Below are 15445 nucleotides of genomic sequence, written 5' to 3'. Positions count from 1 at the left end.
TAACGATACATATGTGTAACGCTGTGAGACTGAGAATGACATCTTCTTAACTGATTCCCACCAGTCTATCTCATCAGTTATATTTTACATTTCACTTTCATATGTTTCACTTTCAAAACATTTCCTGCTTGTGCCACTACAGCATTTATGAAGAATCCTTCACTTGCTCTTTATGTGCTAACACATGGTTTAGTGTCATGTTAGTACAAGGAGAAATTGGATAGATTACCATTAATGCCACAATTGTAACAATCGTGATGTCACGATACTCCGGCCCCGTGGTCGTCACGCTACACACTCGGAGCTTCCAGTGACAGATTGCACGTGTCCCCAGCAGTGGGACCTCCGCGATCATACATCTTATCCCCTATCCAAAGGGGATAGGGGATAAGATGTGTTAGGGCTGGAGTACCCCTTTAAGGGGCTTATAGCACCATAGTTCTTTCATTGCTTCCAACAGCACAAGAACTGTATGTACAAAAGTTCTTTGATATAAGCTTGTTTATTCTAAAAGATTCTTGATGGATCTTAAATCGGCTCAGCATTATCAGCTCTGCTGGACGTAAAAGCCCATTAGAATAGTGCATGTCTTCGTATGGTTTAGTCTTTCAGTGCGCCTCATCAGTTACCAAGTAATGTGTCCATGCTAATCTGCATAGGCATATGTATGACTAACCTTCCATGTCTAAATTAACTGCACTAAGCTCTTTTCTCCCTGGCTTTGTAGTTTACCCCGCCTCGCAGTGGTATCTTCTGAATCAGTTAGCCTGCGGGTGAGTGAAGAAATGTGTTGTATTCTAAAATATCCTCTTCATTAAGCCTTTTATTCCTATTCAGAGTTCTTCTCGGTATTTGTCTGCAATTGTAGATCAGAACTTTTCTGCAGTGTGATTGACCCTTGTCTTGTCTCATACTAATTGTCCTGTGAATGCTTTTCTGGCTTATGGTATCACGTCCATCCATCATCATACTCCATTCTATCTTTCACTTTTAAGAAATATTTCACAAATTAAATATATATTTTTTTAATTATTATTCAAAATCTTTGTTTCTGTTTCCTGTTTTATTCTTCTTATGTAAATACAAGTGATATGGGTTTAGCGTATGACCAGCTAAAAAAAATCTGATTTTGGTAACTGTAGCACAATATTTGAAATGAAAAGCTTCTTATGTTTTTTTTGTATTTATGCTGTTTGTATTATTTTGACTTATCTGAAGAGAAATAATGTAGATGTTTTTTTCCATGTTTTTGTTATTTATTTTTCATTTTGAATAAGTTCCCAGGACAGCAATATTGGAGAGACCCACATCATTGTGTGTAGACAATGCTGCAGGATGTGTGTGCTGTATGGCAACTGAAAGGATTGGGGTCTATTGTTTAAGAAATGTTGATTGGTTAGTACTGTTTCCAGGAAGTAATAAAGTATAGTAACATAGAAGCCATATATAAAGACTTATCTGTGCATATACTCTCCTGCATTGTTAATCCAGAGGAAGACAGACACATCCTACTCCCTCCTCTCTCACACACACACACACCGATGACGCAAAAGCCAGTTTTCCTCATTAGGGAATAAATTCCTTCTTAATGCTAAATACAACAATCAGAATAAATTACTGAAACATTGAACAATCTCCAGTAATCTAGTATTCATAGTGTGTAGTATTACTATACTCTATAAAGGTATCCAGATGCGTTTTAAACCCTTGTAGTGCGTTCAGCATGACAACTTCCTCTTGTAAAGAGTTACGAAGTCTACTCTTACAGTAAAGAATCCCTTTTCTATGTTTATGCAGAAACCTTCTTTCCTATAGATGCCGTGAATGCCCCTTGGTTATAAATAAATCAGGAGACACACCTCTGTATTTGACTTTGATACAATACACTTAAAGGGGTAGTCCAGGAAGAAAAAAAAATTTTATATCAACTTGCCCCAGAATGTTAAACAGATTTGTAAATTACTTCTATTAAAAAATCTTAATCCTTCCAATAATTATCAGCTGCTGAAGTTGAGTTGTTCTTTTCTGTCTGGCAACAGTGCTCTCTGCTGACATCTCTGCTTGTCTCGGGAACTGCACAGAGTAGAAGAGGTTTGCTATGGGGATTTGCTTCTACTCTGGACAGTTCCCAAGACAGGTGTCATCAGAGAGCACTTAGAAAGAAAAGAACAACTTAACTTCAGCAGCTCATAAGTACTGAAAGGATTAAGATTTTTTAATAGAAGTAATTTACAAATCTGTTTAACTTTCTGGAGCCAGTTGATATATTAAAAAAAAGTTTTTCCTGGATAACTCCTTTTAAGCTTTGTGAGTAATTTACCTGCCAGTATCTGCTTATGTACAGATATGAAGTTGATGGAGTGTGTGGGACATCTTCAATGAAGGGATACTCATATGTCAATGAAGGAATTCTCATATGTGGTAGGCATGTCTACGAAGAAGTGTTTTTAGGACATGCTTAGAATTGTATATGTTGGAAATTAGTCTCTTTGTATAGGTATTGTATTCTGGAGAACTGGTACAGCTCAAGAAATGTCTTGGAGAATGGGGGGGGGTTCAGTTTTCTGAATGTGTACCACAAGTAGACAGAGATAAAGGAGAAGATTTAGGGAGATTCAGCTTGGGAAAGCATTGTGGGTGACAAAAATCTATTCAACCTGAATTGTACAGTAAATGGGCAACCACTGGCTATGGGGTGTGGGGCATATGTTCAGTGGATGAACAGGAAGATTAACTTGGCTGCTGCATTTAATGATAGATTGGAGAGGGGATGACCAATTACTAGTGAGATACAGTACTCAAGAGGACAGTGAAAAGGAAATATTAGAGTTTTGAGAAAGTATGGCTTGTTAACCCCTTAAGGACACAACCCATTTTGGCCTTAAGGACACAGGAAATTTTATTTTTGCATTGTAGTTTTTTCCTCCTCACATTCTAAAAATCATAACTTTTTTATATTTACATCCACAGACCCATGTGAGGGCTTATTTTTTGCGTGACCGGTTGTACATTGTAGTGACACCTTTTATCTTATCATAAAATGTATGGCAAAACAAAAAAGATATTATTTGTGTGGGAAAGTTGAAATGAATACTGCAATTTTGCACATTTTGAAGGGTTTCGCTTTTACGTTGTACACTTTAAGGTAAAATTGACATGTTTTCTTTATTCTGTTGGTCAATACAATATAAATGATACCCATGATTACATACTTTTCGAATATTGTACTGCTTTAAAAAAAATAAAATAAAAAAAAGTATGTTTAAAATTGCCCTATTTTGACCACCTATAACGTTTTCAATTTTCAGGGATGTTTGAGGGCTAATTTTTTGCGCCGTGAGCTGTAGTTTTTATCGGTACCATGTTTGCGTATATGTGATATAAAATAATTTTTGGGGGGAATATAATGTCAAAAAGCAGCAATTTTGGACTTTTTTTTTTTTTTTTTTTTTATACACGTTTATGCCGTTCACCGTACGGGATCATTATCATTATTAGAGATGAGCGAATTTACAGTAAATTCGATTCGTCACAAACTTCTCGGCTCGGCAGTTGATGACTTATCCTGCATAAATTAGTTCAGCTTTCAGGTGCTCCAGTGGGCTGGAAAAGGTGGATACAGTCCTAGGAAAGAGTCTCCTAGGACTGTATCCACCTTTTCCAGCCCACGGGAGCACCTGAAAGCTTAACTCATTTATGCAGGATAAGTCATCAACTGCCGAGCCGAGAAGTTCGTGACGAATCGAATTTACTGTAAATTCGCTCATCTCTGATCATTATATTTTTATCGGACATTTACACACGCTACGATACCAAATATATTTATTGTTTTGTGGGATTTTACGCATTTTGGGGGTAAAATGGGAAAAATGGACTATTAACATCTTTATTAAGGGAGGGGATTTTTCACATTTTTTTTTTTTCCTTTTTTTTTTTTTTTCCTTTTTTCTTTTTACACTTTTTATGTCCCCCATAGGGGACTATTTATAGCAATCATTTGATTGCTAATATTGTTCAGTGCTATGCATAGGGCATCTGTATTGATCATGGCATCTGAGGGGATAGTGGCAGACATCAGTGCAATCGCTGATGTCTGCCATTACTGGTGGGTCCCTGGCTGTAAGAAACTGTTTTGTTACTCAGTACCTAATCCTGATCATGTACATGTAATTTTTGTGTGTCTATGACCTATATTTCTCTCAAAAAAACTATAGGTAAAACGGTGATATAACATGTATCGACAGATCTACAGAATAGGAAAAACACAGAGGTCTAAAACATAGCTTTTAATAATAAACAAATTATAAAATGCACAATAATTGCAGTTGTGGACAATTACAAAATTACAAATATCAATATATACAAGTAGACTTAGCCAGTAGCGGGTATCTAAGGTAGATAGCCTATTATGGTTCTCCTCATGGAATCTGACCCTGCTGGTCAAAGGACCCCCTACCTGTTACTGCAGGGAGGCCTTCCTTGTGAGGGCCTGCCTGCACCCAGAACCTCCTACCTTACCCTGTGATATCTGAAATCTGGTGCAAAACAGGACAGGACGCAACAGGCAACAGCGGGTCCCAATGGGTCCGTCGGGCGCCGCTGTTTTTCAGTGGGAGAAAAAGACAGCGCAAGCAGTATTTTTTCTTTTCTTCTGCTATTCTCCCTGGCGGCTCCGGCGGCTATCACTCAACCCTGTGACAACAGTAGTGTGAAAGGGGCCTGATCTTTCTCACTGTCATTTCAAGTCTTTCAGAGGGGAGGGGGCTTGTCCCCCACCCTTAGTCTGCTCTGACTCACTGGTCTCGGGAGCGAGCCTGGCAATCAGCCAATCACTGCACAGTTTCCTTTGTGGTTTTATGCTGTAGAGACACATACACACACTTGAAATGCTGCCAATTGAAAACTACAACTCTAAGTTGCCTGGTCATCCAAAGGATGTTTTGCAAGAGCTTGAGGCACATGATTGGTTTATCTCTGTTTTACAGCAGTGTTGCTGCAAGCAGGATCGGTTTTGCAACAGCTGGAGGCACATGATTGGGAAAACTGATTTACAGCAGTGTTGTTACAATCTGTGCCTACAGCTGCTGCAAAAGTACAATTCCCATCATATCCTGATAGCCTGTAAAACAGAAGAGTTGCAGATTGGGGATGACTGATACACAGGCTGTCAGGGCATGTGGGGAGTTGTAGTTTTATAGCTGGAGGAGAGTGACTCTTTTGGGAGGACTCATATAAAACTACAACTCTTATCATGTATTCACAGCCTGTATATCAGTCATTTGCAACCTATCACTCTCCTGCTGTTATACAGGCTATCAGGGCATGATGGGAGTTGAAGTTTTATGAATCCTATGCAAACAGTCACACCCCATCTGTTATAAAACTACAACTCCCATCATGCCCTTATAGCCTGTTTAACAGCAAGAGAGTGACAGGTTGGGGTTGACTGATATACAAGCTTTCAGGGCATGATGGGAGTTGTATACTGTTTGGGGAGGACTCCTATAAAACTACAACTCCTATCATGCCCTGACAGCCTGTATACCAGTCATCCCCAACCTGTCACTCTCTTGCTGTTATACAGGCTATCAGGGCATTATGGAAGCTCTGTGAGGCACAGAGCTGCAGAGTAGAAATAGTAAAAGACAATAGCCTGGTAGAAAAACTAACAGAAATATATAGTTGTGTCCCTGATGCTGTAGATCCATGCGCCGCTCGCTCCTGGCACCCATGCACTCCCACTGCCAGACAGGCCGGGGCGAGCAGAGCAGACTCTAGTCCCCACATGCAGCCTTGTCCATCAGTCATCTCTTGTCCATGACACATGGACACACTGATGCAGCTGCAGGACTCTTCAGTGTCCCAGGAGGTATAGGCATTATTTTCAAAGGCAGTTTACTTTATTAAAACATGACAATTTTGTTATTGAGTATATTACAAAAACTTGTTTTGCTGAGATGTACAACATATAAAATGTTTTTGTATCTGACAGTGCCCAATACAGGGGTTTTTCTTCTTTTAAGTATACAACCCTCCTTTACAGTGTTTAAAATTTTCTATCATATCCACTCTGTCTTGTCTTAAAAGCTATACATATTAAGGTCCTTTAACCGTTCTTGGTATGTTTTTATCTTGCAATCCATGTACTAGTTTAGTAGCTCTTCTCTGAACTCTTTCAAAACTTATCTATATCATTTTAGAGAGACAGCCTTGAAGTGAGGCCTCACCAGTGCTCTGTACAGCGGCATGAGCGCTTCCCTTTTCCTACTGCTTATACCTCTCCCTTTACACCCAAGCAGTGCGAAAATGTAAACATATGTCCTGCCACCTAGGTCTGTCAGCGATTATTGATGTTGGGAGCTGCATACACTGTTAGATTGCTGCTCAAGTGCCACAGGCTGGCACACCTCCTCACTTTCTCTAACCTCCTGGCTGCTCCATGACTGATGCACAGGGCTTTATTATTCGAGGTGAGAGCAAGCAAGGAGATGTGCCAAACTATGGTACTTGCGCAGCTTGGCCCCGAATCCTTGACCCTTGGCTGTAGAATAAAAATACAGTTTTATAAGTTTGGCACCTACAATCAGCTCCAGGAAAGGTGCAGTTTGCTTTTATACCCTAACAGCTATCCAATAGTATCTGTAACTTTTACCAGTAAATACTGCTGACCGATTCCCTTCAATTTGTGTCCTCTTCTGACCATTTAGTAACTACTTGTATTGCTCATGAAATAACCATTTAGGATTATCTTTTATAGCTGTATGTTGTGGTGGTGGTGTTATTCTTAATAGACTTACGGTATATGACCAAATAATCATATGGGGGTTTGTCTCTGCACTTCTTCCTGCTGACTGATCCATGCACCACAATATGAAGGAACAGTGTATTCTGGGAACAGTGTTCAAAGGGATTTGTATCCTTGCCAACCTGTTCCTCTACATGTCTGTTGCCATAAGGAAAAATAAATGTCATGAGGAATATGAGTATTTACTAAAAGAGGCAGGTCAGGAGCAGTGTCAGGTCCTCTTTAGTGGTCCATTTTCATTTTCCTCTGTGAATATAGTGTAGAAAAAATGTATACATTTTGCTTTTATCCTCCACAACTCCTCCCTCATTACTTTTAACCTTTTTACTATTTATATAATTGTAGAACATTTCAGGATTCATTTTACTTTCTTTGGCAATGAGCCTCTGGCTCCAGCTACTTTTGATGCTTTTTCTGTTCAGTACAATTTTCTTTGCCTTGTAGCTTTTTGCTGCTTCTTCACTGCTTTCCATTTTTAATGGTTGTTTTTTTTTTATCGATATTGGTTTTCTCCTGTTTTTAACCTATTTATTCTCAGAATCCATATACCTTTTTAAAGCTTTCACATTTAGGTGCCAAAGGGCACTTTTTTTGCCAAATTTGCAAACGTAAACCAACGCAAATGAAAAGCATTGTGACCCTAGACTGTGGACATTTTAGCAGCAGCCTTTACACCAGACAGTAGACATTTCAGGGCAGCATTTACATTATGCTAGGGACAACCCATACATTAGACCATGTACTGACTGATGGAAACTTTTACATTAGACTATGGACTCACCAATTCTAGATTGTAGACAAATCCATCATCCTCTGCTGACCCTGTCTACATAGAAAACCTTCTATTCATTTCCATAGCACTTACATATTCTGCAGCACTGTACAGAGTTATCACTTCAGCCCTTGTGTCTACTGGGGCCCACAATCTCAGTATGTTTTTAGAAGTGTGAAAGGAAACTGCACTGACCAGAGGAAACCCACGGGACATACAAACTCCATGCGGATGTTACTCTGATACCATTTAAAACCCAGGAACTCTTTTCTACCAGGCAAAAATGCTCACCACTAAGCCACCATGCTGAAATTAAATTGCATGTGCTGTGTTGAGTAATGTTTAAAAAAAAAAAAAAATCTTTATAGAAAAATATATTTCTTAATATATATGTTCTGTTATGGGTATAGTCCTCATTAAAGGGGTAGTCCAGTGGTGAAAAACGGATCCCCTATCCTAAGGATAGGGGATAAGTTTGAGATCGCAGGGGGTCCGACCGCTGGGGCCCCCTGTGATCTCTCTGTACGGGGGCCAGGCTCTCCAGCCAGATAGCAGGTGTCGACCACCACACGAAGCGGCGTCCGACACGCCCCCTCAATACATCGCTATGGCAGAGCCGTAGATTGCCGAAGGCAGCGCTTCGGCTCTGCCATAGAGTTGTATTGAGGGGGCGTGTCGGCCGCCGCTTCGTGCAGAGGTCGACACGACCCCTTTCCGCTGACTGTCAGGGCCCCGTACAGGAGATTGTGGGGGGGGCCCAGCGGTAGGACCCCCTGCGATCTGCAATTTATCCCCTATCCTTAAGATAGGGGATAAGTTGTTCACCACTCGACTACTCCTTTAAACATCGTAAGTAAAGAAATATAGCCCTTTAGCTACAAATTAGCTATTTTTTATTTTTTTTTTCTATTTTGTTCTGGGCTAACCCAAAACAGGTAAAATTTTATCCACCCGATCTGCTAAAATACTGTCTTAATTTATTAATACTTGATTTATAAGGTTGTGTTCCCACATGCTAGATTGTTGAATGAATAGGGGTGTGGTTTCAGTCCAATGCATTTAATAGCGTGTGGAAACAAAGCCAAATGTTCACGAAATTTACTTTTGCCTGTTTTGAGGGTGTAAAACTGCATTAAACAAAGTATAAATATTAAGCGACATGTCCTCTGGTCCCTTGTCTATTATGGGCAATGGCTTTCTTAAATGACAGGGCATGAAAGTGAAATAAAACATAACTTGTAGGTTTTGATTGGAGCTTGGCAGTGTACTGTATGTGGTCTTAACAGACCTAGTTACCCTAATTTGTTAATGCATATTGTTTTCATTTTGAATGGCAAGTTGTGTGGATTATAATCAACAACTATGTTCTAAGAACTCTTATCAGTGCAGGGATATACGGATGTACTTTCATGATTAAAAGGAATCTGTCAATTCAGAGCTGCAGACATGAACAGATAGCTGATGGGGATATACAACTATTCATACCTACTATAAGTTGTTTTTTTTTTCTAAATTCAAATGACTGTTTTACTTCCAAATTCGTGTCCTAAAAATGGTGATGTGCTGCAGCATGCTTGCCTTCTCCCACTCCCACCCCTTCCTGGCTCTGCATGATTGATGTACAGCGCTCAGTGCTGGAATCCAAGCGGGGGTGAGGGAGTAAACTTTAATGCTGCAGCTCAGCACCAAATCTGTGACACTTCAGTTTGGAAGGAAAACATTATTTTATAACCTTGCCAATGGCCATAAGCTTAAAGATGGGGAGTTGAAACAAATGATATCCATCAGCTACCTGCCCCTGTCTGCAGTTCTGTGCATGATTTCCAGATTTTTTTATTTTATTATATGTTATTTTTTTTTCACAAAGTATTTGACTAGTCTTTTGACTTCGATCTGAACATTGCAGTGACTGTTCTCATGTTTCCTTTATAGTCATGGCTGAGATCGTCTTCCTGAAGACTTTTGTAATGTCGTCTTCAAGATGCTGCTTCCTGTGGATATCTGCTTTTCTTTCTTCCAGCTACCAATGGAATGAACTGAGAACCAAAACTGTATAAAATGTTTAGCAATTAAGAACTTTTACCATTATTGCCTTGAGTTGAGCTGATGCTACATAGTGACCACAGTGTCACAGTCTATTTTTCTTCTAGTTTAACTCTCAAACAAATGCTGAAGACTGAATCACTTATCGGGTACAACGGTTTGCATTATCTACTGCGTATGATCCTAACATATTGCTAACTTTAAATAGACTAAATGTTTAAATGAACTTTAAATGTTAAACCCACTGATAACATTTTTAAGCATGCTGAGGCAAGCTGTGGTTCTCCCACTAACCAGCATGTCCTGTCACTTTATCTGGTTACATCCTATTTCCAGGGTTTTATTTTTTTATTGGAATGTCTTAACCCTCTAACATAGTTTTTGTTGGATTCATAGAGATAGTAAAAGAAATCTGGTTTTCTTTGAGGTGGTTAATCATAAAACCTGTGTTCGGTTTCCTTTTCATGTTGTGTTAAATGATTGTGCAATATTTTACTATAGGGAGGAATTTTGAAGACTGCACTCACTTGATCAGTTGTTGCTTTGCATAATTTTCTCTTCCCCTAGGTTTCATTTAGGTTGCTATGGGCCAGTTCTTTAACTTTTCATCTATGATGAACTATCCTATATTGGAGTGCCTCATTAGGGTTTCTCCTAGCTTTTGTACCTATATTTTCAAATAATTGAATACACTACTGTATATTGTAAATAGCCAATACGTTAATGTATTAAAATTCTGTTTTTGTGATGGTTTAAATGTTTATCTTGGAAAAATAGAGAGCAGAATACATTTTATTTAAAAAAAGTAACTTTGTTGTCATTTCATTTTTTGCTTGCCTTTTTAGTTTAACTCTTTAAATGTTACATAATTTACCTTTATTAAGTTAAGTCAAGCAGGAAAAACATTGGTAGTCATTTCTGCAATAACAGTCAATGGTTCCCAAGTGACAATCTTCTCAAGTGAGAAGTCCTACAAATGTCTACTAAATGAAACCATGGAGTTCTACAATTAAAGGAGCCTGTATAGTAGTGCTGGAGGGAAAAAATACAATCATATGTGCGTAGGAGAACAATGTGATGCACATGTGCAATATAAAAGGTTGATCTACAGAAAATGTCATTATGCAGATAACAGCAAATTGGTATTATTATAATTAACTTTCAATAGGCCTAAGTGGAATAAGACCTGATTGCAAGACTTCTAATCGTTCACTATAAACTACCAAAGTAACCCTTATTGTGCCTTTTATTTGTGAAATATATTTGCAGGTTTTTGCATCACTGGGTAGTCTTTATCAACTCTACCTGTATGACATTGTAGTTTTAAAAGTAAGGCCCAACTCACACAAACATAATACATATGTCAGTTTGGGGTAAAAGACCCTTATTTGGACTCGGGACTCATGGCCTTAATATGGACACAAAAATGCACCTGTATTATGCTAGTGTAAATCTGGCCTTAAAGGGGTACTCCGCCCCTAGACATCTTCTCCCCTATGCAAGGGATAGAGCATAAGATGTCTGATCACGGGGGTCCTGCCTCTGTGGACCTGCGCGATCTCCCTACTGCACCCGGCGTTTGTTTAGAGTGTCGGGTGCAGCGCCGGAGGCCTGTGATATCACGGCCACGCCCCCTCAATGCATGTCTATGGGAAGGGGCGTGACGGCCGTCACACCCCCTCCCATAGACTTGCATTGAGGGGGCATGACCATGACTTCACGAGCGGGACGTGACCATGACGTCATGAGCCCCCGCCCCACATCGCCAGTCATCAGGCACGTAGAGAAGTTCGCTCCTTGCATCGGATGTTTGGGGTGCTGCAGAAGAGATCAGAGGGGTCCCCAACAGCAGCTCCTTCGTGATCAGACATCTTATCCCCTGTCCTTTGGATAGGGGATAAGATGTCTAGGGGCAGGGTACCCTTTTAAGGGGGTACTCCAGTGGAGACTTTTTTTTTTTTTTTTTCCAATCAACAGGTGCCAGAAAGTTAAACAAATTTGGAAATTACTTCTGTCTAAAAATCTTAATCCTTCCAGTACTTACCAGTTGCGGTTTGCTTCAGAGGAAGTTTAGTTTATTTATTTCTAGTTTGACCACAGTGCAGTGCTCTCTGCTAACACCCCTTCAAAAACTTTTTATGTATTGTACATCTTGGCAAAACATTAACCTTTCTAATATACTTCATAAGAATATTTTATTTCCTTTTCATATAAATCATGGCTTATAAAATCATGGCTGTGCCCAAGCAGAAGAACAGGCATGGGCAAAGTCCAGAAAGTAAAGGTGGGCTAGCACTCCTCTGTGCTCTCCTGTCTGATAGTACTCCTCTGTGCTCTCTCCTGTCTGAAAGTACTCCTCTGTGCTCTCTTCTGTCTGATACCACTCCTCTGTACTCTCTCCTGTCTGATAGTACTCCTGTGCTCTCTCCTGTCTGATAGTACTCCTGTGTGTTCTCTCCTGTCTGATAGGACTCCTCTGTGCTGTCTCCCGTCCTATCAGACAGGAGAGAACACACAGGAGTCCTATCAGACAGGAGAGAGCACAGAAGATTGCTAACCCACCCTCACTTTCTGGATTTTGTCCCTGCCTGTGCTTCAGCTTGGACACAACCATGATTTTTATAAAAAAGGAAATAAACATTTCTTCTAATAAAGTATATTAGAAAGTTTAATATTTTGTCAAGATGTACAACATATAAAACATTTTTGGTTTAAACATGTTAGTTTATGCTTTTTACAAATAGATCTTAGTTCTAAGTAAAAATTAGCAGAAAATGATATTTTAGTACTGCACTACATAGACGTTTACCTCTGGTGCACATTGACAAGACTGTAATATTTGAACCATTGTCAACATTTGTTTTGGGATTAATTTGGTTAATTCTTAAATTGATATGATGGAGAAAAGTACAACTGGCACAGTTCTGTGGATAACAGAAAAAACAGCCAAAAAATAAGGATGTGAATGCATTCCAAATTTACGATTTTACCGTTATATCTTGCTCTGTCTGTTGCCTCTAAATATCCTATGATTTACCTTCAAAGTAAGTAACTAACCCCTTAAAGGGGTACTCCAGGGAAGAGAAAATGCCCCAAAGCTACCACAATACCTGTTATGTGTCCTCTGTAGTTATTCATGTGGTTTTTGCAGCTCCTTTGACACCTGATGTCTCCTAAATACTTTACTTGTTTGCAGCACAGCCTACAACTCCCAGAAGTCAGTGCAGCTCTGTGCAATGTCTGCCAGCCAACTGCTCTCTATCTGTGTTCATGCTTACACTGCAGCTCACACACTGTACATGTCTTTTCTTTGACTATCCTTCCTCCAGCAATAAATCTTGCTATGCTCTTAATAGCAGAAGTCAGTGATTAGATATTCAGCAGAAAAACAGCAGCTATGTGCTCAGTTGTGAATAAGAATCTTCACTGCTTTTTTCACAATCTCCAAACAGAAATCAGGGGGCGTTGTCCTGAAGGGTGGGGGCTAGTTTCAGTGAGGGGTTTACACCAAGAAAAGGTGGATTTGAGAATAAAATTTTTCTCTCATTTCCTGCCTGTAAGTGACAGCTGAAAGAGGGAAACTGCTGTATATAGCTAATGAATTAAATTTAGACAAATACATGGGTTGGTGAGAGGGAAAGGATGGGCTATGGGTTTAGTTCCCTGGAGTACCCCTTTTAAGGACACAGTCTATTTGGGCCTTGAGAACACAACCAAATTTCATTTTTGCATTTTAGTTTTTTCTCCTTGTCTTTTATTTTCCTAACGCTTTTATTTTTTCCATTCAGAGAGCCATATAAGGGCTTGTTTTTTTTGTAGTACCAATTGTACTGTTTCATATATTTCATGGTAAAATGAAAGTTGTCTTTGCAAAGAATTTTTTTTTTTCAAGGGTAAAATGAAAAGAAAATGCTAATTTGCAACCATTAAAGCATTTTTTTTATGTAGTGCACTTTGCAGTAAAGCTGACTTTACTGTAAAACATTTATGCCCGATAATGAGCATTATATTTTAATAGCTAGGACATTTCTGCACATACCAACTTTGTTGGATTGGTGTTTGTTTGTTTTTACTTTTTTTATTTTATTAGGGGGAACATGTATATTTAAAAAAAATGTTTTTAACCTCTTCAGGATGCAGGGCATATGCATTCGCCCTGCATCCTTAGTCCTTAAGGACGTAGGGCGTATGGGTATGCCGATGGGAAATCCGGTCCCCCGCCGCTAGCCGGTCGGAAACCGGACCGAAATGGCTGCTGAAATCATTTAGCAGGCATCCTGGCACATCGCCGAGGGGGGCCGGGGGGGTGTGGTCCTGAGACCTCCTCGTATTGGCGATCACCACAGTTCGCCGGTTAACACTCACCGGCGGTCTGTGGCACTTCCGGGTCACGTGGGTCACATGTGACCCCATGACCCGGATAAGGATGATGATCGGTGGTGTAACATACACCGCCAATCATCATCCGTACAGTACTGGGAGGTGGCAGTGTTGCCACCCCCCAGTACAGCTGTGACTGGGTGGCCGTAGTGACTGCACCAATCTCAGCAGTATGGGGAGGGGGAGGTGGGTGTAGGAGCATGTTGCTCCATTCTGCCCACCATTTCTGAGAGATCTGGTGTGTAGGACAGAGCAGAGCCCCCTTCTGCTATCTCCCCACTCATAGTGAAAAAAGTTTAAAATAAAGTACCCCCTTGCCCCCTTTCTGTGGCCCCTTGGCACACAAAGCAGTCAGGGAAAGCTTTAGATTAGGTAGGGACAGTTAGGAGTTAAAAAAAAGATTTATAATTTTTTTGTTTTTTTCAGCGTACCATACGTAGGTGTACTTGGTAGCACTTATAGCTGCGTGACCCCGGCCCTACTTGGTTGCTGCAGTCTGCCGCCAGTATCAGCTAAAGCCCTCCCACCGCTGATCAGTCCCGTAGTACTAATCAGCGTCTTTTTTTTTTTTTTTTTTTTTTTTGTGGTGCAGGCACTTTTTCGGGTTATAGCGGCTTTTTTTTTTTTTTTTTATTCAAAATTTTTTTTATTTTGAAGTATTTCAGAGATCAACATAAAATCTACAATGACAATGTATACAAGTATAGAAGCATTAATACAAAATAAACAATAGGGAACAACAGTAGGCGGAGCCTATCTAATAGGATCTCCACATAGAGTGATGATACACTCTGAACATTAGAACAAGAAAGGAGTGTAGCCCTAGGGAACGTGGGCTATGGCACAGTCATCCAGAGAAAAAACAATAAGCAGGTAACAATCTTTCAAGTAACCTCGTCTCTAAACCTGAGAGGACAGTGAGGACTAGATAGCCAAACTTCCAATTGTTTCCGGTACTTGTGGATGGTGTTGTGTGCAAATGCGAACGCTCTCTCGTAGGCACAGGTGAGATTGACCAAATTAATAACCTCACACAGGTGGGGTATTTGGTTTGACTTCCACTGTCTAGTAAGTAGTAGTTTAGTGGACATGAATAGTTGAGCAAGGGGCATCCTCACATCAGGGGAAAACGTATCTAGGTCAATCAGTAAGAGAGCCGTTTCAGGTTTCAGGGGGTGTTTGATCTGTGTCAGTCTGTGGACCAGCAGCTCTATCCCCTTCCATAAGTGTGCAATTTTAGGACAGCTCCACAATAAGTGGATAAGACTCCCTACTTCTCCACAGTCTCTCCAACACAGATTAGAATAAGTAGAGTCCATCAGGTGTATTCTGGAGGGGGTAAAGTACCATCTGTAAATGGTCTTAGCGATCGCCTCTTGGTGGTTAGTGGCTCTAAACAGGGTACGCATGTAGTTGAAGGTGCTTGTCCATTGGTCAGTGGTAAA

The 15445-nt window shown here is 40.1% G+C and overlaps 1 protein-coding gene across 5 annotated transcripts in view; it reads left to right on the top strand.

Annotated features, from left to right (window-relative positions):
• Nucleotides 1-10420, top strand: part of GOLGA4 (golgin A4) — a 168740-nt gene extending 158320 nt beyond the window's left edge. For 3 of the 5 annotated variants that reach the window (XM_056520352.1, XM_056520353.1, XM_056520348.1), the window contains 2 exons: nucleotides 728-773; nucleotides 9510-10420. In XM_056520352.1, the coding sequence (XP_056376327.1) occupies nucleotides 728-757 (30 nt within the window). In that variant the 3' untranslated portion in view covers nucleotides 758-773; nucleotides 9510-10420. Of the gene's footprint in view, nucleotides 1-727; nucleotides 774-1277; nucleotides 1389-9509 lie in introns of those variants that run through there. The other 2 variants (XM_056520349.1, XM_056520350.1) reach the window with 2 other exon arrangements.
• Nucleotides 10421-15445: the final 5025 nt, after the last annotated feature.

This window comes from Hyla sarda, chromosome 5 (genome assembly GCF_029499605.1).
Source record: "Hyla sarda isolate aHylSar1 chromosome 5, aHylSar1.hap1, whole genome shotgun sequence".
NCBI classification, from domain to species: domain Eukaryota; kingdom Metazoa; phylum Chordata; class Amphibia; order Anura; family Hylidae; genus Hyla; species Hyla sarda.
This window is presented reverse-complemented; position numbering and strand designations above follow the sequence as displayed.